Source organism: Staurois parvus, unplaced genomic scaffold (assembly GCF_062004578.1).
Source record: "Staurois parvus isolate SC_StPar_1 unplaced genomic scaffold, SC_StPar_1.0 ptg000694l, whole genome shotgun sequence".
Taxonomy (NCBI): Eukaryota; Metazoa; Chordata; class Amphibia; order Anura; family Ranidae; genus Staurois; species Staurois parvus.
Genome location: NW_028318490.1, coordinates 2,367,795 through 2,383,191, shown reverse-complemented (window position 1 = coordinate 2,383,191; position 15,397 = coordinate 2,367,795). Strand labels below are relative to the sequence as shown.

The window sequence follows — 15,397 nt, the reverse complement described above, 5'->3', positions numbered from 1 at the left end:
GCTTCGCGTTAGTGCATACTGCATCAATAAGAGCAAAAGTAGTTCTCTTTTAATTTGGGACTAATAACATTAGTCTGACTCCTCAGGGGCTGCAGATATTGACACCATATCAGAAGGCACGCTGAAAGCAGTCTCATAACTGTTAAGAATGTGCCCCCCGTGTCTAGAAACAGACATGACGCGTCCCTGTCGCAAGGATCTAATGACTAGAGTTGGTCAAAGTCACTGTTTGTAGGTAGGCAGAAAGAACACATTAAAGTTCCATGTGGCTCTTTTTAAGCAGAAGAAGAGATGACTCCTGAAAGCTGTATGGTGGGACAAAGAGCACAGGGTGCTTGTTTGCGCCAGCCCACCCAGTGGAGTACATCAGCACTCAGTCCCACAGCGATAACCACTTTCCCATTGCAAATCCACCGGAATGGAGGTGGGGAATAAAGGCACTCAGCAGTCTAGTGTTCGAGACAGTTTTGAGACATGGTAATAGCTGAATCAATGCCAATGGCTCTGGACCTGGAAAGCGTTCTGCAGCTTTTTCTAAAACAGAACCCAGCACCCAATGGTCACTGCCAGGCCATCCTTGCATGTTCACTCCAGTGTGTTCCAGGCTGCATTTGAAGCTCCAGCAATGATGTAAAGAAATATCTAGAAGAAAGAAAATAACTAGAAAAAAAATATGTTTTAACACAGCAGAGCTGTAGAAAAGACACCCGTTGTCCTAGGATACTAGAAAAAAAACTGAGCCATGCTGGTATAGGGCAGGGTAAATCTGAGCTGGAAAACAATTTTTTTTAGATTGTCAGTTTCCAATCCTCTTGTAGGTGACAGTTTAACCCTATGGTTAAAGACTTCCTGTGGATGAGAAAGGGACTATATTTTCCCAGGTAAAAACAGTGATATTAGAAATAAAAATGCTACCATGTATAAAAAAAATTGCAATATTTGGTGTATATTTATTGAGCTAAATTTAATTATAACCCAGTAAACCTCTGAAGAGCTTCCAATCCATTCAAATCAGCACATGGGCTGTATATCAGAGCTGCAACTGACTCAATGAGGGAAAATATAAACTCCAACCAGACTGTCTTTGATGGATCCCAGCTCTGCAAGCAAAGCATGACAACAACTGAGATACCATGCTGCCCATTTCTACAAGAGCATGAAGCACTGCCAGTTCAGTTATTTGATTAATCTCAGGAAAGTGAATGGTGGTATATTATTTTAGTTATTTTGTAACTGGTTACTGTATGACTCCAGTAAACACTTGAAGCTCAGGTTTTTCTCCCTTCATGAACAGCCCATTTTTTGCTATAATTGTAATTTTTTGCCATAATTTTTTTGGAAAATTAAATTTTTTTTTTTTTCATACTATCACCAATGTAGTACAGCGTCATTATATGACTGACGTGGTGGTGATCAGGGATACTGCCTGATGACAGTATAAAATGACAGTAAAAATAAATAATTAATTTTTTAAACGGTAAAAGCAATAGCTTTAGCTGTCATAAATGGGTTTCCCTATGGTTGTGATCTGTGATTGGCTACAGCTAACCACATGGTACAGGTAGCCAGGTACCATGTGATTCCTATGGGCCAACTGCAGTTCACAACAGTAAGCAAACTGTTCATTAACCACTTGCCAACCACGCTATAGCCGAATGACGGCTACAGCACAGTTGTCCAGTTCTGGGAGGGCGTCATATGATGTCCTCCCAGAACACACCCTCCAACGTGCCCCTGGGGGCGCGCGCCCGGCAATCTCCGTGATCTACGGACACAGTTGATCACATGATGTGGTAAGAGGCCAATCACAGCAGCCTTTTACCATGTGATCAGCCGTGTCGAATGACACAGAAGATCACCGGTAAATGCAGTTGCCGGTTATCGGCTGCACTTTCCTTACGCTGTCACAGGAAAGTACAGCCGCTGTGAGGAAAGTACTGCCGATAACCGGCAATTATCAGAGGACACATTGGCAACAATCATCAGGGCACTGATGATCAGTGCCCAGCAGTGCCACCCACCTGGGTCCATCAGTGCCTAGTAGTGCCACCCATCAGTGCTGCCCAGCAGTGATGTCAGTGCCCAGCAGTGCCACCAGTCAGTGCCCATCATTGTTGCATATCAGTGCCACCTCATCAGTGCCACCTATCAGTGCTGCCTATCCATGCCACCTCATCAGTGCCGCTTATCAGTGATTTTTTTGATTATAGCACAAAAAAATAAAACACCCAGTGGCGATTAAATACCACCAAAATAAAGCTCTATTTGTGTGAAAAAAATTTAATATGGGTACAGTGTTGCATGACCGTGCAATTGTCATTCAAAGTGCGACAGCGCTGAAAGCTGAAAATTTGCGTGGGCAGGAAGGGGGTATACTGTAAGTGCCTGGTAGGCAAGTGGTTAATGGAAAGCCATTCATGACGGGTTGTTTACATTATTATCATGTCATCGCTATGACCGATCATAGCGATCACTTGATACCCAGTTACCGGTAACAGTGATACGACACAGCGGGCACAGGAGGGACACGCTGTGAGGTCCTAAACCAGAGCAGACAAAAAGAGGTATACAGTATATACGTGCCTGAGCCTGCACGGGCAGCCCCAAAGCAGTAAATGTACTGTAGCGGGGAGGCAAGTGGTTAAACAGCTCCTCTACAATTTAGTTTGCATAGAATTGTGTAGTAATGTGGTGATTGATTTTGACATTAAATATAGCAATGCACAAAATAAAATTACATTACTCAATTTTCACTACACGTTAAAAAAAATGACATACCAATAATTGCTTTCCATAAAAAAAACTGCACCATTTTATGTTAACCAGTTTTTTTTTTGTTTTTTTTTTACAAAATGCCTATTTCTAGGTAGGATAAAAAGAAATAACAGTCTGCAGAGATGGAAAACAGACCCATACTAAAATAAATGTTGTCTCTCTATCTTAAATCAGAATCTTTCTTCTCTCCATGCATTATTCAGGAATTATGTGAAAATGTAGTAAACGCTAATCTGACATCAGACAGTTATGAAAAACGTAAGCAAGACACTGTAAATGTTAAACTTGTGTACACCTTACCTAGATTCATGGGACAGTGTTCCCAAGATGACCTTTTTACCTCCAGTTGCTTCCAGCTGGACCTCAAATTTACTATCATGGGACAATCCAGACCAATCCCCGACGCTGAAAAGCAAAAGCTGTGAAGAAATAGATGGAAACACCAGCGCCGAAAGCTTGAAAGATTCTTGAGAATCAGATGGCAGTCTGAAGAGATAAAAGGAAAAAAAACAAAATAACCAAAAATGCATTCTTATCTATTTTTTTATTCAACAGGTTGTCCTTGTTCTTGCCGAATGGGCACAGGAATTGCATTAGCTGCTCAGTAGGTATGGCAGTTTCTTAGCATAAACCAGAATAAACAACCCCTATGTGTCCTGCCACGCATGTCTAGACTAAGGTGGTACCATTTAATTATGGCCTTCCTAATGTCCTCATATTCCCCTTTGGTGTTCTGGAAGACATACTAATGCTACCGGGGCTTTGCCTCTCAAACTTGGTGTGAGGTAACATGGCATTTTCTCTTTATAAGAAACAATAAAAAATAAAGTGTAGCGCTATAAATTATATAATCAAACGTCTAGACTAAGTAGCATGTAGTCATAAATAACCAATAATATTTAAATTAAAGGTGACAGTCTATAAAGTGATAGGTGTTCCTCTTTAAATCCGTGGTATTGTTCCAAGTGTTATAGAGAGATTATGCACTCACCAGGTGCACAATGTAAATGTGCATTCTGAATCATCAGCAGAAGCCTCCTTTAAGGATCTGGTCTGGGATGGAGAAGAATCCTCCCTCAGAGTTGTTAATATGGTCAGGAACACACGGAGATAATCCTCCCTCTGGGTGGGTGGTAATGTCAGGAACACTCAGGGTAGTATGGAGATCCAGCTGGCCAGAGGTCCCTTTAAGGCAGTGGTTCTCAACCTTCCTAATGCCGCAACCCATTAATACAGTTACTCATGTTGTGGTGACCCCCAACCATTAAATTATTTTCGTTGCTACTTCATAACTGTAATTTTGCTACTATTATGAATCGTAATGTAAATATCTGATATGCAGGATGTATTTTCATTGTTACAAATTGTACATAATTAAAGCATAGTGATTAATCACAAAAACTATATGTAATTATATATTGTGAAATATTTATTTCTAATTACAAATAAATGAAATTTTGTCTTGAAGCATGGTGTAGCATGGGTCTTAGGCGATCCCTGTGAAAGGGTCATTCGACCCCCAAAGGGATCGCGACCCACAGGTTGAGAACCGCTGCTTTAAGGGATGGATAGGTGCAAGTGCCTGAATACAGGATCTCCCTTCTCTGGAATCTTTGGGATGGCTGGATTGAGCAGGCTCTATAAATTAATAACTCCTCAAGGGGGAGTGTAGAGAGCACTCGTAGTGTAGTAATTTGATGTAATTTATTGTGATATAAATAACGAATTTGCAAATTCCAAGATATTGAATAAAACTGTGCAGAGTTAAAAACATGCAGCGAAAGGTACTGCAGAGTATGGCAGCGTTATGCAATGGACTGACCGTCCAGAATGAAAGATGGCCGCCGGGCCTCCACGTGGCTCCGTCGGCGTAACGTCACGGCGTCTTGGCCGTCACGTCACGCCGCCGCAGCCACGTGGAGGCCTGGCGGCCATCTGATAGGAACACCTATCACTATATAGACTGTCACCTTTAATTTAAATATTATTGGTTATTTATGACTACATGCTACTTATTTAGTCTGGACGTTTGATTATATAATTTATAGTGCTGCACTTTATTTTTTATTGTTTCTTATAAGGTTTTATTTAGGTTACCTTGCGTGCACAGCTGCTTTTGTAAGAGCGCTCGCTTATTTTACTTTATTTTACTGCATTTTCTCCTTGGCAAACAGTACAGAGAAGAAGTCCTTTCAAGTCTCTGTAAAGTTTTGTCCATATCATCATTTCTGTACATAGTTTGGAAGTTGCTCAGGGGTATTTTATAGACTTGTTCTTCCCTGAACTCCACGGAACCAGCAGACTTACTCTTTAGAAGCTGGAGTTTGGCTAGCTCCAGCTAGTGTTGAAGCTTCATCTGTTGATGCTGCAGAAGGAACTGTCAGTGTTGGAGGCATAGGGTTGGCTCTATTTCAACTACCCGCATCCAGACTGCTCTTCCTCTGGGGTGTCTGACCAGCAAGTCGACCAACGTGCTAAAAGGAGCAAGCTCCTTGTTTGGTGGAGGAAGAACGAGGAAAGAGCTTCCCATTGGGAGGTAGCACAAGGATATGAAACATTTATTACGACCTGCATTATCAACAATGCTTGAGTGGAATTCTACCAAATTACAACTGGCTCTATACACACAGGCAGATGTAAATCTCACCTACAATCTGGTGCACTCTAATGGTTGTGTAGCTCTAGGTAATTCCCACAAATTTCTGACATTCCTTGAGCTATACTCTGATCTGTAATCCTTACAGTCACCCTTCTCACAGCCCCCACACACTAGGCATACAATTCTGGGTACACCACCATCACCTGCAGTTTGTCAGCTGACTGATCTGCTAAGCAGTTATACACACATATCCCTGTTCACATTGCAAGGAGCGGAGACCAGAACGTCCTGGAGCACAAAAAACTGTCAGATGTAAATTAAAGAGATAAGTCCAGGAGGTGGAATGCACCTCACTGGACGTGAATCATGGTTTCCGTGCAGTTTTTTAGAAAATGGCTTAATTTCTGGTTTTCAGCTTTAAACCCCCCCCCCCCCAAAAAAATAAAATATTCTTTAAGTTTGGGCTGCTAGAGGCAGACTTTCTGCAGATGGATAGCTGTAGCCACCCCATAAGATGGAAATAGTTAGGTGGGGCAGTATCCAGGGTAGAGTGGGGCCTCCAGAGAATAGGTGGAGCATGCACACTGACAGCGGCCACACAGGAGAAGATCCGCTGTGATATTGTTGCCACTCAGAAGAAAGAAGACCAGGAAAATGGCAAGATCCCCCAGATATGTACTAGAACTGCATATATTAATAAAGGAAAATTTAAAAACACATGTAGAAGAAATACTATTATATGCAACGACAACTAAAATTTTTTGTACCGTTTTCATGTTAAATAAAAAAAAAATAATTCCGGTAACTTTTTAGTTATGTTTCCTTAAAAACAAAAATGTGTGGTTTTTTTTTTTTTTAAATATTAACACATGACCCCGCAACAGAACCATCTGGACTTCCTGCTGTGATATCTACAGGGAACGTCACAGCCTGCCTGTATGCTCTGCCCACCGATTTCAGAGCGCAATGAACAGCAAAGGATGATCACATGGCTGGGTATCAAAACCCTGATGCACAATTGAATTTTCAATCTGTATCACATTAACCACTTCACGTCTGTCCCATGTACATAAACGGCCGGACGGGAGCAGTGCAGGAGTGGGTGGTCATTTATAAACAGCCTCCGCATTCATTGCCTGTGCGCACTCCCTGGAACACAGCAGAACACCGATTGCTGTACGGGACCTCTCTGTGAGGTCCCGATTCATGTGATCACTGATTGGCCAATCAGTGATCACAGGAACAGCAGTAAACAAGATGTCACTTCCTGACATCATTGCTTACTACGTGTGAAATCTGTGAATGATCACAGAGGTCACATGGTACAAGGCTATTCACAACAGCCTTGTACCATGTGACAAGCTGTGACCAATCACAGCTCTCAGTATTTCTCAATGGCTGCAAGAATGCAGCCAGAGAGAAGGAGAAATGATTGATTTTACAGCCTTTATGGCTGTAAAAAAAGAAAAAAAAATCTTCATCATCCCCCTACAAGTAGTACAGTATCACTATGGTGACACTGTACTGCTAAGGTGACAGTATGTTAAAAAATAAAATAAATAATAAAAAAATAATAATAATATAAAAAAATAAAATACATGTAAAACAATTTTTTTAAAAATTATAATTTTTGGTTATAAACTAATTCGGGTTCTTACTAAAAAGATAGATGAATACATTTTGGCCAAGATTTATGAAGAAAGATTATTTATTTGCAAAACTTTAGAAAAACACTTTTTTTTCTTCAAAATGTTTGGACTTTTTCATTTATATAGCAAAAAAATAAAATCCCAGTGGTGAATAAATACCACCGAAAGAAAGTTTTATCTGCCTCCAAAAAAATTGCTAAAAAATTCATATGGGTACAGTGTTGCATGACTGCGCAATTGTCATTCAAACTGTGATAGCGCTGAAAGCTGAAAATTGGCCTGGATCAACTCTGGACTTGAAGTGGTTAAGATAAAAATGTATTAAAGAGTTTAGATACACTTTAATATTCGTAGGCGGGCAGTGCATTTAAATATGTACAGAAGAAATAATTCTAAAAAACAAGAACAAAAATGACACACAGAACTAGAGAAAAAAAATTAAAACCAGTGCATTATCCAAATTGCAGCAAGACCAAACATGTCCTGCCTGCCAAGGGGTCCAACAAATACTGTGGTCAGTTCCTAGGTGCTGCTATAAGGCCGGAACATCCCATTTGGTACCTGCATGCAACTCTTCACTGATACTATCAGGAGGAATAATGCTTCTTCCCACAATGCAGATTTTGAATTGAATGGGGCAGCACAGTGGCTAAATGGTTAGCACTTCTGCCTGGCAGTACTAGTCGTTGGTTCGAATCCCAGCCACGGCACCTCCTACCTGGAGTTTGCATGTTCTCCCTGTGCCTGCGTGGGTTTCCTCCGGGTACTCCGGTTTCCTCCCACACTCCAAAAGACATGCTGGTAGGTTAACTGGATCCTGTCTAAATTGGCCCTTGTATATGAATGTGAGTTAGGAACCTTAGATTATACGCCCCTTGAGGGTTAGGGACTGATGTGAATGTACAATATATATGTAAAGTGCTGTATAAATTGATGGAGTTATATAAGTACCTGAAATAAATAAATAAATGAGAAAGGAAACATGTTTCAGTGTGGTGCCGAGCAGTTGCTTAGGCAGGAATCTAAAAGGAACCTTTGATGGCTTCTCCCCCCAATCAGGCAACAGTTGTCTACTATTACCTACAGCCACAAGCCTAGAGGATCTTGTCAGGGAGCCTAAGGGGGGCTTCCTGTCAGAGACTTGTCAGCAGCTAGGTGTTAATTAAGGTCTGCGGGCCTATTCAGGTTCTGAACTATGAGCATTTGTTCACTTGGAAGAAGTAGGACCACATCTGTAACATTATTATCCAGCTTTCACAGCTAATGTTACACCCTAGATCACATTTATAAACAAAGCACATTTTTATTTCAAACAAGTCACAATTAGGCCTCATTCACACGGGCTGAGGCCCCTGGTCTGTGAATGGGCTGTGTATTTATACAGCTTGGGCCGCTAGGTGCTGTATGCAAGCAGACATCCACACAGGTTTTTGTAAGATTATTGGGCAGTTTCTCTGCCTACAAGATATTATCACAGATGTTGGTTTACTTTGCAGTTCTCAAAACTGAATTTGACTCAGCGGAGATCACATGCCTCTTCTTCACAGCAAAAATGTTATAACATGAACAGAGTTAAGAAAAAGACCTTAATCCTAACTTCTACAAACCTATGAATACAGAATCAACCCCTTCAGTGCGAAGTTTCAAGAAGTTCAGTGAATAGAATAGAAACAATATTTTTCTGATTGTTTGGAGTGGAATAGATCTGCACAAGAAGAAAGTGAAACTAAGTGTGAGGAGGAAGGGGCTGACAGTCTAAGTTTCTTAACCACTTCCAGACCGGACACTTTTACCCCCTTCCTGACCAGGGCAATTTTCAGCTTTTAGCGCTATCACACTTTGAATGACAATTGCGCGGTCATGCAACACTGTACCCAAATGAATTTTTTACCATTTTTTTTAGATAGATAAAGCTTTATTTTGGTGGTATTTATTCACCACTGGGATTTGTATTTTTTTTGCTATGTAAATGAAATGTCCAAAAATTTTGAAAAAAAGTGTTTTTTTTATAAAATTTTGCAAATAAATAATATTTCATCATAAATCTTAGCCAAAATTTATTCCGTTATCTTTTTAGTAAAAAAAAAAAAATACAAATTAGTTTATAAGCAAAAATTATAATTTTTAAACATTTTTTTTTACATTTTTATTTTTTTTCTAATATTATTATTTTTTATATACTGTCACCCTAGCAGTACAGTGTCACCATGGTGACACTGTACTACTTGTGAGGGGTGATGATGATTTTTTTTTCTTTTTTTACACTGATTGCTTTTACACCCATATAGGATGTAAAAGCAATCATTTCTCTTTCTCTCTGTGTGCATTCATGCACTCATTGAGAAGAACTGAGTGAGCTGTGATTGGTCACAGCTTGTCACATGGTACAAGGCTTTTGTGAATAGCCTTGTACCATGTGACCTCTGTGATCATTCACAGATTTCACACATAGTAAGCAATGATGTCAGAAGTGACATCTTGCTTACTACTTTGCATGTGATCACTGATTGGCCAATCAGTGATCACATGATCGGGACCTCGTACAGAGGTCCCGTCCGACGATCGGTGTTTCACTGTGTCCGGAGGACACAGCGGGCACCGGATCGCGGTGCTGCGCGCTCCCAGGGAGCGCGCACAAGCAGGGTGCGGGGAGGCCGTTTATAGACGGCCACCCGACCCTGCAGTGCCACCGTCCGGCCGTTTATATACAACGGCCGGTCGGGAAGTGGTTAAAATATATATATTTTGTTTAGCCAAATTAGTTAACAAACATGGATGTTTGTTTAAGCAAATAATATATGCTGTAATGTTTCAGATGAATAAATCTATTTAAATTGTTATTATTAAGGTAATGATTATTTTTCTCCTTCCTAAGTACAACAGAAAAGTTGTCCAAATATGAATGATTAACCTATTAAACTGGGGATAAAAAAACTAATATGAAAAGTTGTTATTCTAAAAATCTTCATCTACTTGCATATTAAAGTTATACCAGCAAGAATTAGTCTTTATGTAGAAAAATATGATTTAAATCAAGCCTTACTGACTAGTGATTTAAATCGTGATTTAAATCAGTTTGATTTAAATCAAATCCACCCTGCCCAGCACCCATGTAAATGACGCCCCAGTCTGATGAACACATTCAAGTATTTGAGGTTAAAACATGAGTAAAGTCTTGAACAATGCTATCCACTGATTATTGCAAAATGTTTTAACTTAAAATGATTCTGCCGCAATCGCCGCATGATAAATTGCACTGCCATTATACAAACTGCATCACGCAAAGCTTGCCTCCGTGCAAGAAGCTCCTGCTTTTTTTTGGGTGACAAGCTTTGGAGACTGCTTGCAGGACTGCACCACATTTTAGGTGCCATTGAAAATGAATCGTGACAATTCTGCCCATGATACAAAATGCCCAGCTGTGAACGGAGCCCAAATGAATGATGTGTGCAGCTTTTAAATAGTGACAAGTGAGGGTGCGGGGAGAAGATCAAATATAATAAACTCTCCAAGTGCATGGGTAATATTGGATAATCAATCAAAAAATATATATACTTTTTAATAAATATGCATCAAAATGTCCAAATTAGATTACTATAACATCCACTTGATGAAAGAAAAAGTCCACTCACATGTGTTTAAACCGGAGTTAGCTTCCACCTAAAAAAAAAAAAATAGAATAAAAGTCAGCAGCTACAAAAACTGTAGCTGCTGACTTTTATAATACAGCCACTCGATCCAGCTGTGTCTTCACCAATGCTGGGTTCACCGGCCGTCTTCTCTCCCTGGCATCTTCAGTGTGGGCACCCGGCTTTGACAGCTTGGGGCTTTGGGTGCCCACTGTGCATGAGCAAGAAGCGCTGCGCTTTGTGAATGGCCCCATAGTCTTCTGGGTCCTGTCACGTGTCGCAGAAGACTACGGGGAGGGAGGGGGGAGAACAACTTCTGCTTCCGCTCCCCAAAGGTGCCAATCCTTAATGGGGAGCAGGGGACAAAGGCTTAAAGCGGAACTTCCCCTTTTGGGTGGAGCTCCGCTTTAAATCCAACATACAAGCAAAAGTGAGTTGATCAATATTTGACCACTACAGCCCATTGAAGTCAATGTTCCAAAGTCACCACCTCAAAAAGGTACAAATATAGGCTTACCAATGGTAAATGATCCTCTAACTAAAGAGAAGGCTCATGGAATAAAGAATACATCAGGACTGCATCACTCTCATTGGTATTCCTCAATAACATCAGAGATCCTCATAAATGTTCTCCTCCCATCACTATCTATGCAGTACTCATGAAGGAACATGAAAGCAAACATTCAACATAATGTAAAACCTTCTTAAAAATGTTTATTAAGCTACAAAATGCACTTAAAAGCATATAGTAATAATTGCAAAATGAAAAAACTCATCCAGCCAGCAAACAAAGCAAATCCACCCTCACTTTCAGTAATGCGGTGGTGTCAGGACGTAGCTCCACCCTATGCGTTTCGTCATAAATGACTTCTTCCAGGGCCTATTCGTCCTTTGTGAGGAAACACATAGGGCAGGGCTCTTTTGGGCCTAATTTAAAGTTGTATTTGGGTCGATGATAAAAACATGTGGCTGTGCCACATTTTCACTGCCCTCCAAGCGCTACCTATTAAGCTGCAAGAGCAGTTTACAGGGGTGTATATATGCTGCAGCTGCAATGCTGTGCATCACAGCATTTAAACATTTCTTGCCATTGTTACACATGTGGGTAGTACCACCCACCAAACACATTCTATTCAACTGAATAAAGCTGCCTAGCAATGACATGCAGAGCCCATGATTGCAGCATGGTGGTGCAGCTGTTTTAGAGGTTATAAACAGGAGGTGAGGAGACAATGTAACACCTTTTCACTGCCTGTCTTCAGAGACAAACACAATTGTAAACAAATAAAGTGAGTACTGTCAGTGGAGTCTATGTGGAGCCATTGAAGCCAGTGGAACCAGGTGGGAGAGACCCTCTCTGGAGTGGAATTTCCTAATACCCAAATGAGCAGTGGCCCCTAGGGGTCGAATTAAGGAGGTGAGGAGGCACTCTAGCCATTTGAGGATAGATACACTAGAGTGTCACCTGAGCACACATCAAGAGTGGAGTGGAGAAGTGAAGCACGTTTTGCACATTACATATTGTTTGCATGTATTGGCTTGCACTTATTGTGGACTTTATTGTTTTTTTAAATTTTTTTATTTTTGAGCACTGGTCACATTGTGTGATATTATGGAGTGACACATCACTATTGGTCTGGCTAGCTGTTAGGTTGGCGTATCAGATCATTTATGAGCATTTGCACATTATCACAAGTGTGGCATTATTACACTTTATCACTGTATATATATATGCATAGATTTTTTTGTCCATTTTGTAATATTTAACATTTGTTTGCACTTTATGCTTTCCTGCACTCTTATATATTGCAATTTATATTATATTTGCATTTGTGGCACAGAGTCTATAGGGTTGCACATTTTACTTAGTGCAAGTATATATTCATTACCATCATTATTTTTTGTGATTGCACTCAATTATGATTACAAGCATAGCGCTTCACCAGTATTGATTTTTACAATTGTAAACAGGCCCTTGATGCTTACTGTATGTCCTTTTTATTTTGGGCTTACTTACACTTTAAGGGCCCATTTAGCTCTATGCGTGTGCATAAAGGTGCATTTTCTTTTTGTAGTGTTAGGCAGAAGCATTGTCTTGTATCAACATGCATTTTCTTTGTGCATTGATATGTATTAGTGGCACAGATTTCCAACGTGTTTTTTTTAATTTAAGGTTTGGAGTGGATAGAGATAACAGCCACTGACCAAGGCTTGTTTTTAGCAGTTACCAACACATAAAACATCTATTGCTATTGCCTTCTACTGATCTCCCAAAACACGCACAGTGGCTAAGTGATCAGCACTTCTCTCTGGCAGTACTAGGGTTGTGAGTTTGAATCCCAACCATGGCACTACCTGCCTGGAATTTGCATGTTCTCCCTGTGCGAGTTTCCCCAGGGTACTCCGGTTTCCTCCCACACTCCAAAGACATGTTGCTAAGTTAATTGGCTCCTGTCTAAATTGCCTGTAGTATGTGTATGTATGAATATGAGTTAGGGACCTTAGATTGTAAGCTCCTTAAGCGCAAGGACTGATGTGAATGTATACATTGTATGTGTAAAACGCTGTGTGAATTGTTAGTGCTATATAAATACATAAAATAAATAAATAAAACAAAAAAATGGACATATATTTTTAAAAACACACCGCAAAGCTGCGATTGAAGCAGACTCTATTTTAATTATGGAGATGTTGGACACGCACATTTTAGTGCTTTGCCATGTGCATGCATTAAAACACAACAAGGCTTGTTCATTTAGACTTGTATTGTTTTTACTAGGGTTGCCCCGAAATTTCGTTGGCCGAAATGTTTCACCCCTTTCGGCCGTAACGAAAAAAAAGCACAGATACAGGTGCCGAAAAAACCCCGCCCCTCGCCGCCGGCCACGGGCCGTCACTTGGTAGTTCTTAGCCTTACCTGAGAAACCATCGATCCCAGTGCTGGGCATAGAGATGAGTGAAGGAAAGGTTGCCGCCACTCTCTATGCCATTGGAGGACTGGAGCGGTCACTTCTGGTTCCGCCATTTTTTTTCTTAAGTACTAGATCAATGCTTTTTTTTTTGATCCAATGCTTTACATTGCAGAAATGAGGGGTCTTATTGACTCCAGATCTTCCATAAAGAGGACCTGTCACTAATTATTTCTATCACAAGGGATGCATGAATAAGAATAAAAGTGATTAAATTTTTTTTTAAAGAAACAGTGCAAAAAAAAAAAAACAACAATTACTGAAACCAATGCACTGTATGGCATTCTCTGCAGCATCTGAAAGCTGGATTCCTCTCCTCCCTCCCACTGGTTTTCAGCTGCTGCAGAGAGAGCAATGCAGGTGATCAGTTCTGGTAATTGCCCTCCCCCCCATGCCGATCACTTCCCTGTGCACATCTGATTCACCCAGCTGCCTGGGCCCCCACAGTGCCGTCTTCCCTCCTCTTCCCACCGGCAGCTGCAAGTACACAATAGGATTCCTCAGGATGGAGAGTAGAGGAAGGGTTTGGTAATTATGTCACATTAACCAGCCCCTTCCTCTCCTGAATGAACACAATGAATGATCGATACTGATCACTCAGTGTTCATTCATAACTGAAGCATAGTAAACTGTGTTTTTTGGGGACCATGTCAGGTTGACTGTATGGGGCCCCGTGGCTTCTAACAGCAGCCCTGTACATATACACATGTAATGCGCTGCGTAAATTAACAGTGTTATGTAAGCACCTGTAATAAATGTCCCCTGATTGGACACAGCTGATCACATTAAAGGGCTGCTGTGATTGGCCCTTTACTGTGATCAGCTGTGTCCAAAGGACAGAGCACGCGGTATGCGCACCACAGGGGGCGTGGTTCTATGGATGCCCTCCCACAACTGGATGACCGCACTGTAGCCATGTTGTGGCTTTAGCGCAGTTGGGAAGTGGTTATTACTTGCATGGCCTCTGCTGAAGTGCAGCACGTTCTCTGCGGGTCGGGAACACACCAGACTTTGTCTGAATTCCTCACCCGCAGAGATGCCATATGTGTGCCGTGTACAGCCCTCCATGATTGTGTGAATGAGCCCCACACCAACCTGTACCCATGACAGGAACACTACACAGGCACTATGGTGCAGCCGGGCCCTAAGGAGGATGGCTGAAAACCGATCCCTGATAATGAGACCAGACCAGCTCCCCGCCTGACGTCACAAGGACGGATAAATCCCAGACACAGGTGTTATAAACACGTAGCCCCTCCCAATACCAATTATCTCCCATTACCGGTGCAGTCTCACGGGGGGCTCCCAGGTGTTACACAGGACGTAGAATTCCGGCAATCCCTCCATGTCCTCCGTACAGTTCCGCCTCTCCGTACACTATGCAGCTTCCCGCCAGATTACATACTCTTCACATCCGAATTCACCCGCCATACACAAACCACGCCCACCTCGTGCAATGATTTTCTCGTCTCCGCCCACCTGCCCTATCAGCATCGCAGAGCCGCCTCCTGGGCACGCCCCTTGTTTGTAAATACGGGCAATGTAGAGCGCGGTTGGCTGTGTGCTCTGTCAGCTGATCTGTGTGAGTTGGTGACAGTGAAATGGAAGCGTGTGTCCTGCCTGTCAGGGGGATGGGAATGGAGCAAAGAACAGCGATGAGTGTCCGCTTTCAGCAGGCAGCTGATGATCTGTAATCAGCTTACATTTGTTTTCAAACTTTTTTTTTTATTTAAAGTGTTACTAAACCCACAACAGTAAAATCAGTCTGTATATGCA

At 41.4% G+C, this 15,397-nt stretch overlaps 1 protein-coding gene across 1 annotated transcript in view; it reads right to left on the bottom strand.

Moving 5' to 3' along the window:
- Positions 1-15,042, bottom strand: part of LOC149446180 (kelch domain-containing protein 1-like) — a 38,253-nt gene extending 23,211 nt beyond the window's left edge. Inside the window, exons 1-2 of the mRNA XM_089652801.1 lie at positions 14,904-15,042; positions 3,076-3,261 (exon numbers count right to left, since the gene is read on the bottom strand). Of these exons, the coding sequence (XP_089508927.1) occupies positions 3,076-3,261; positions 14,904-14,968 (251 nt within the window). The 5' untranslated portion in view covers positions 14,969-15,042. The remainder of the gene's footprint in view (positions 1-3,075; positions 3,262-14,903) is intronic.
- Between the last annotated feature and the right edge of the window lie 355 nt (positions 15,043-15,397).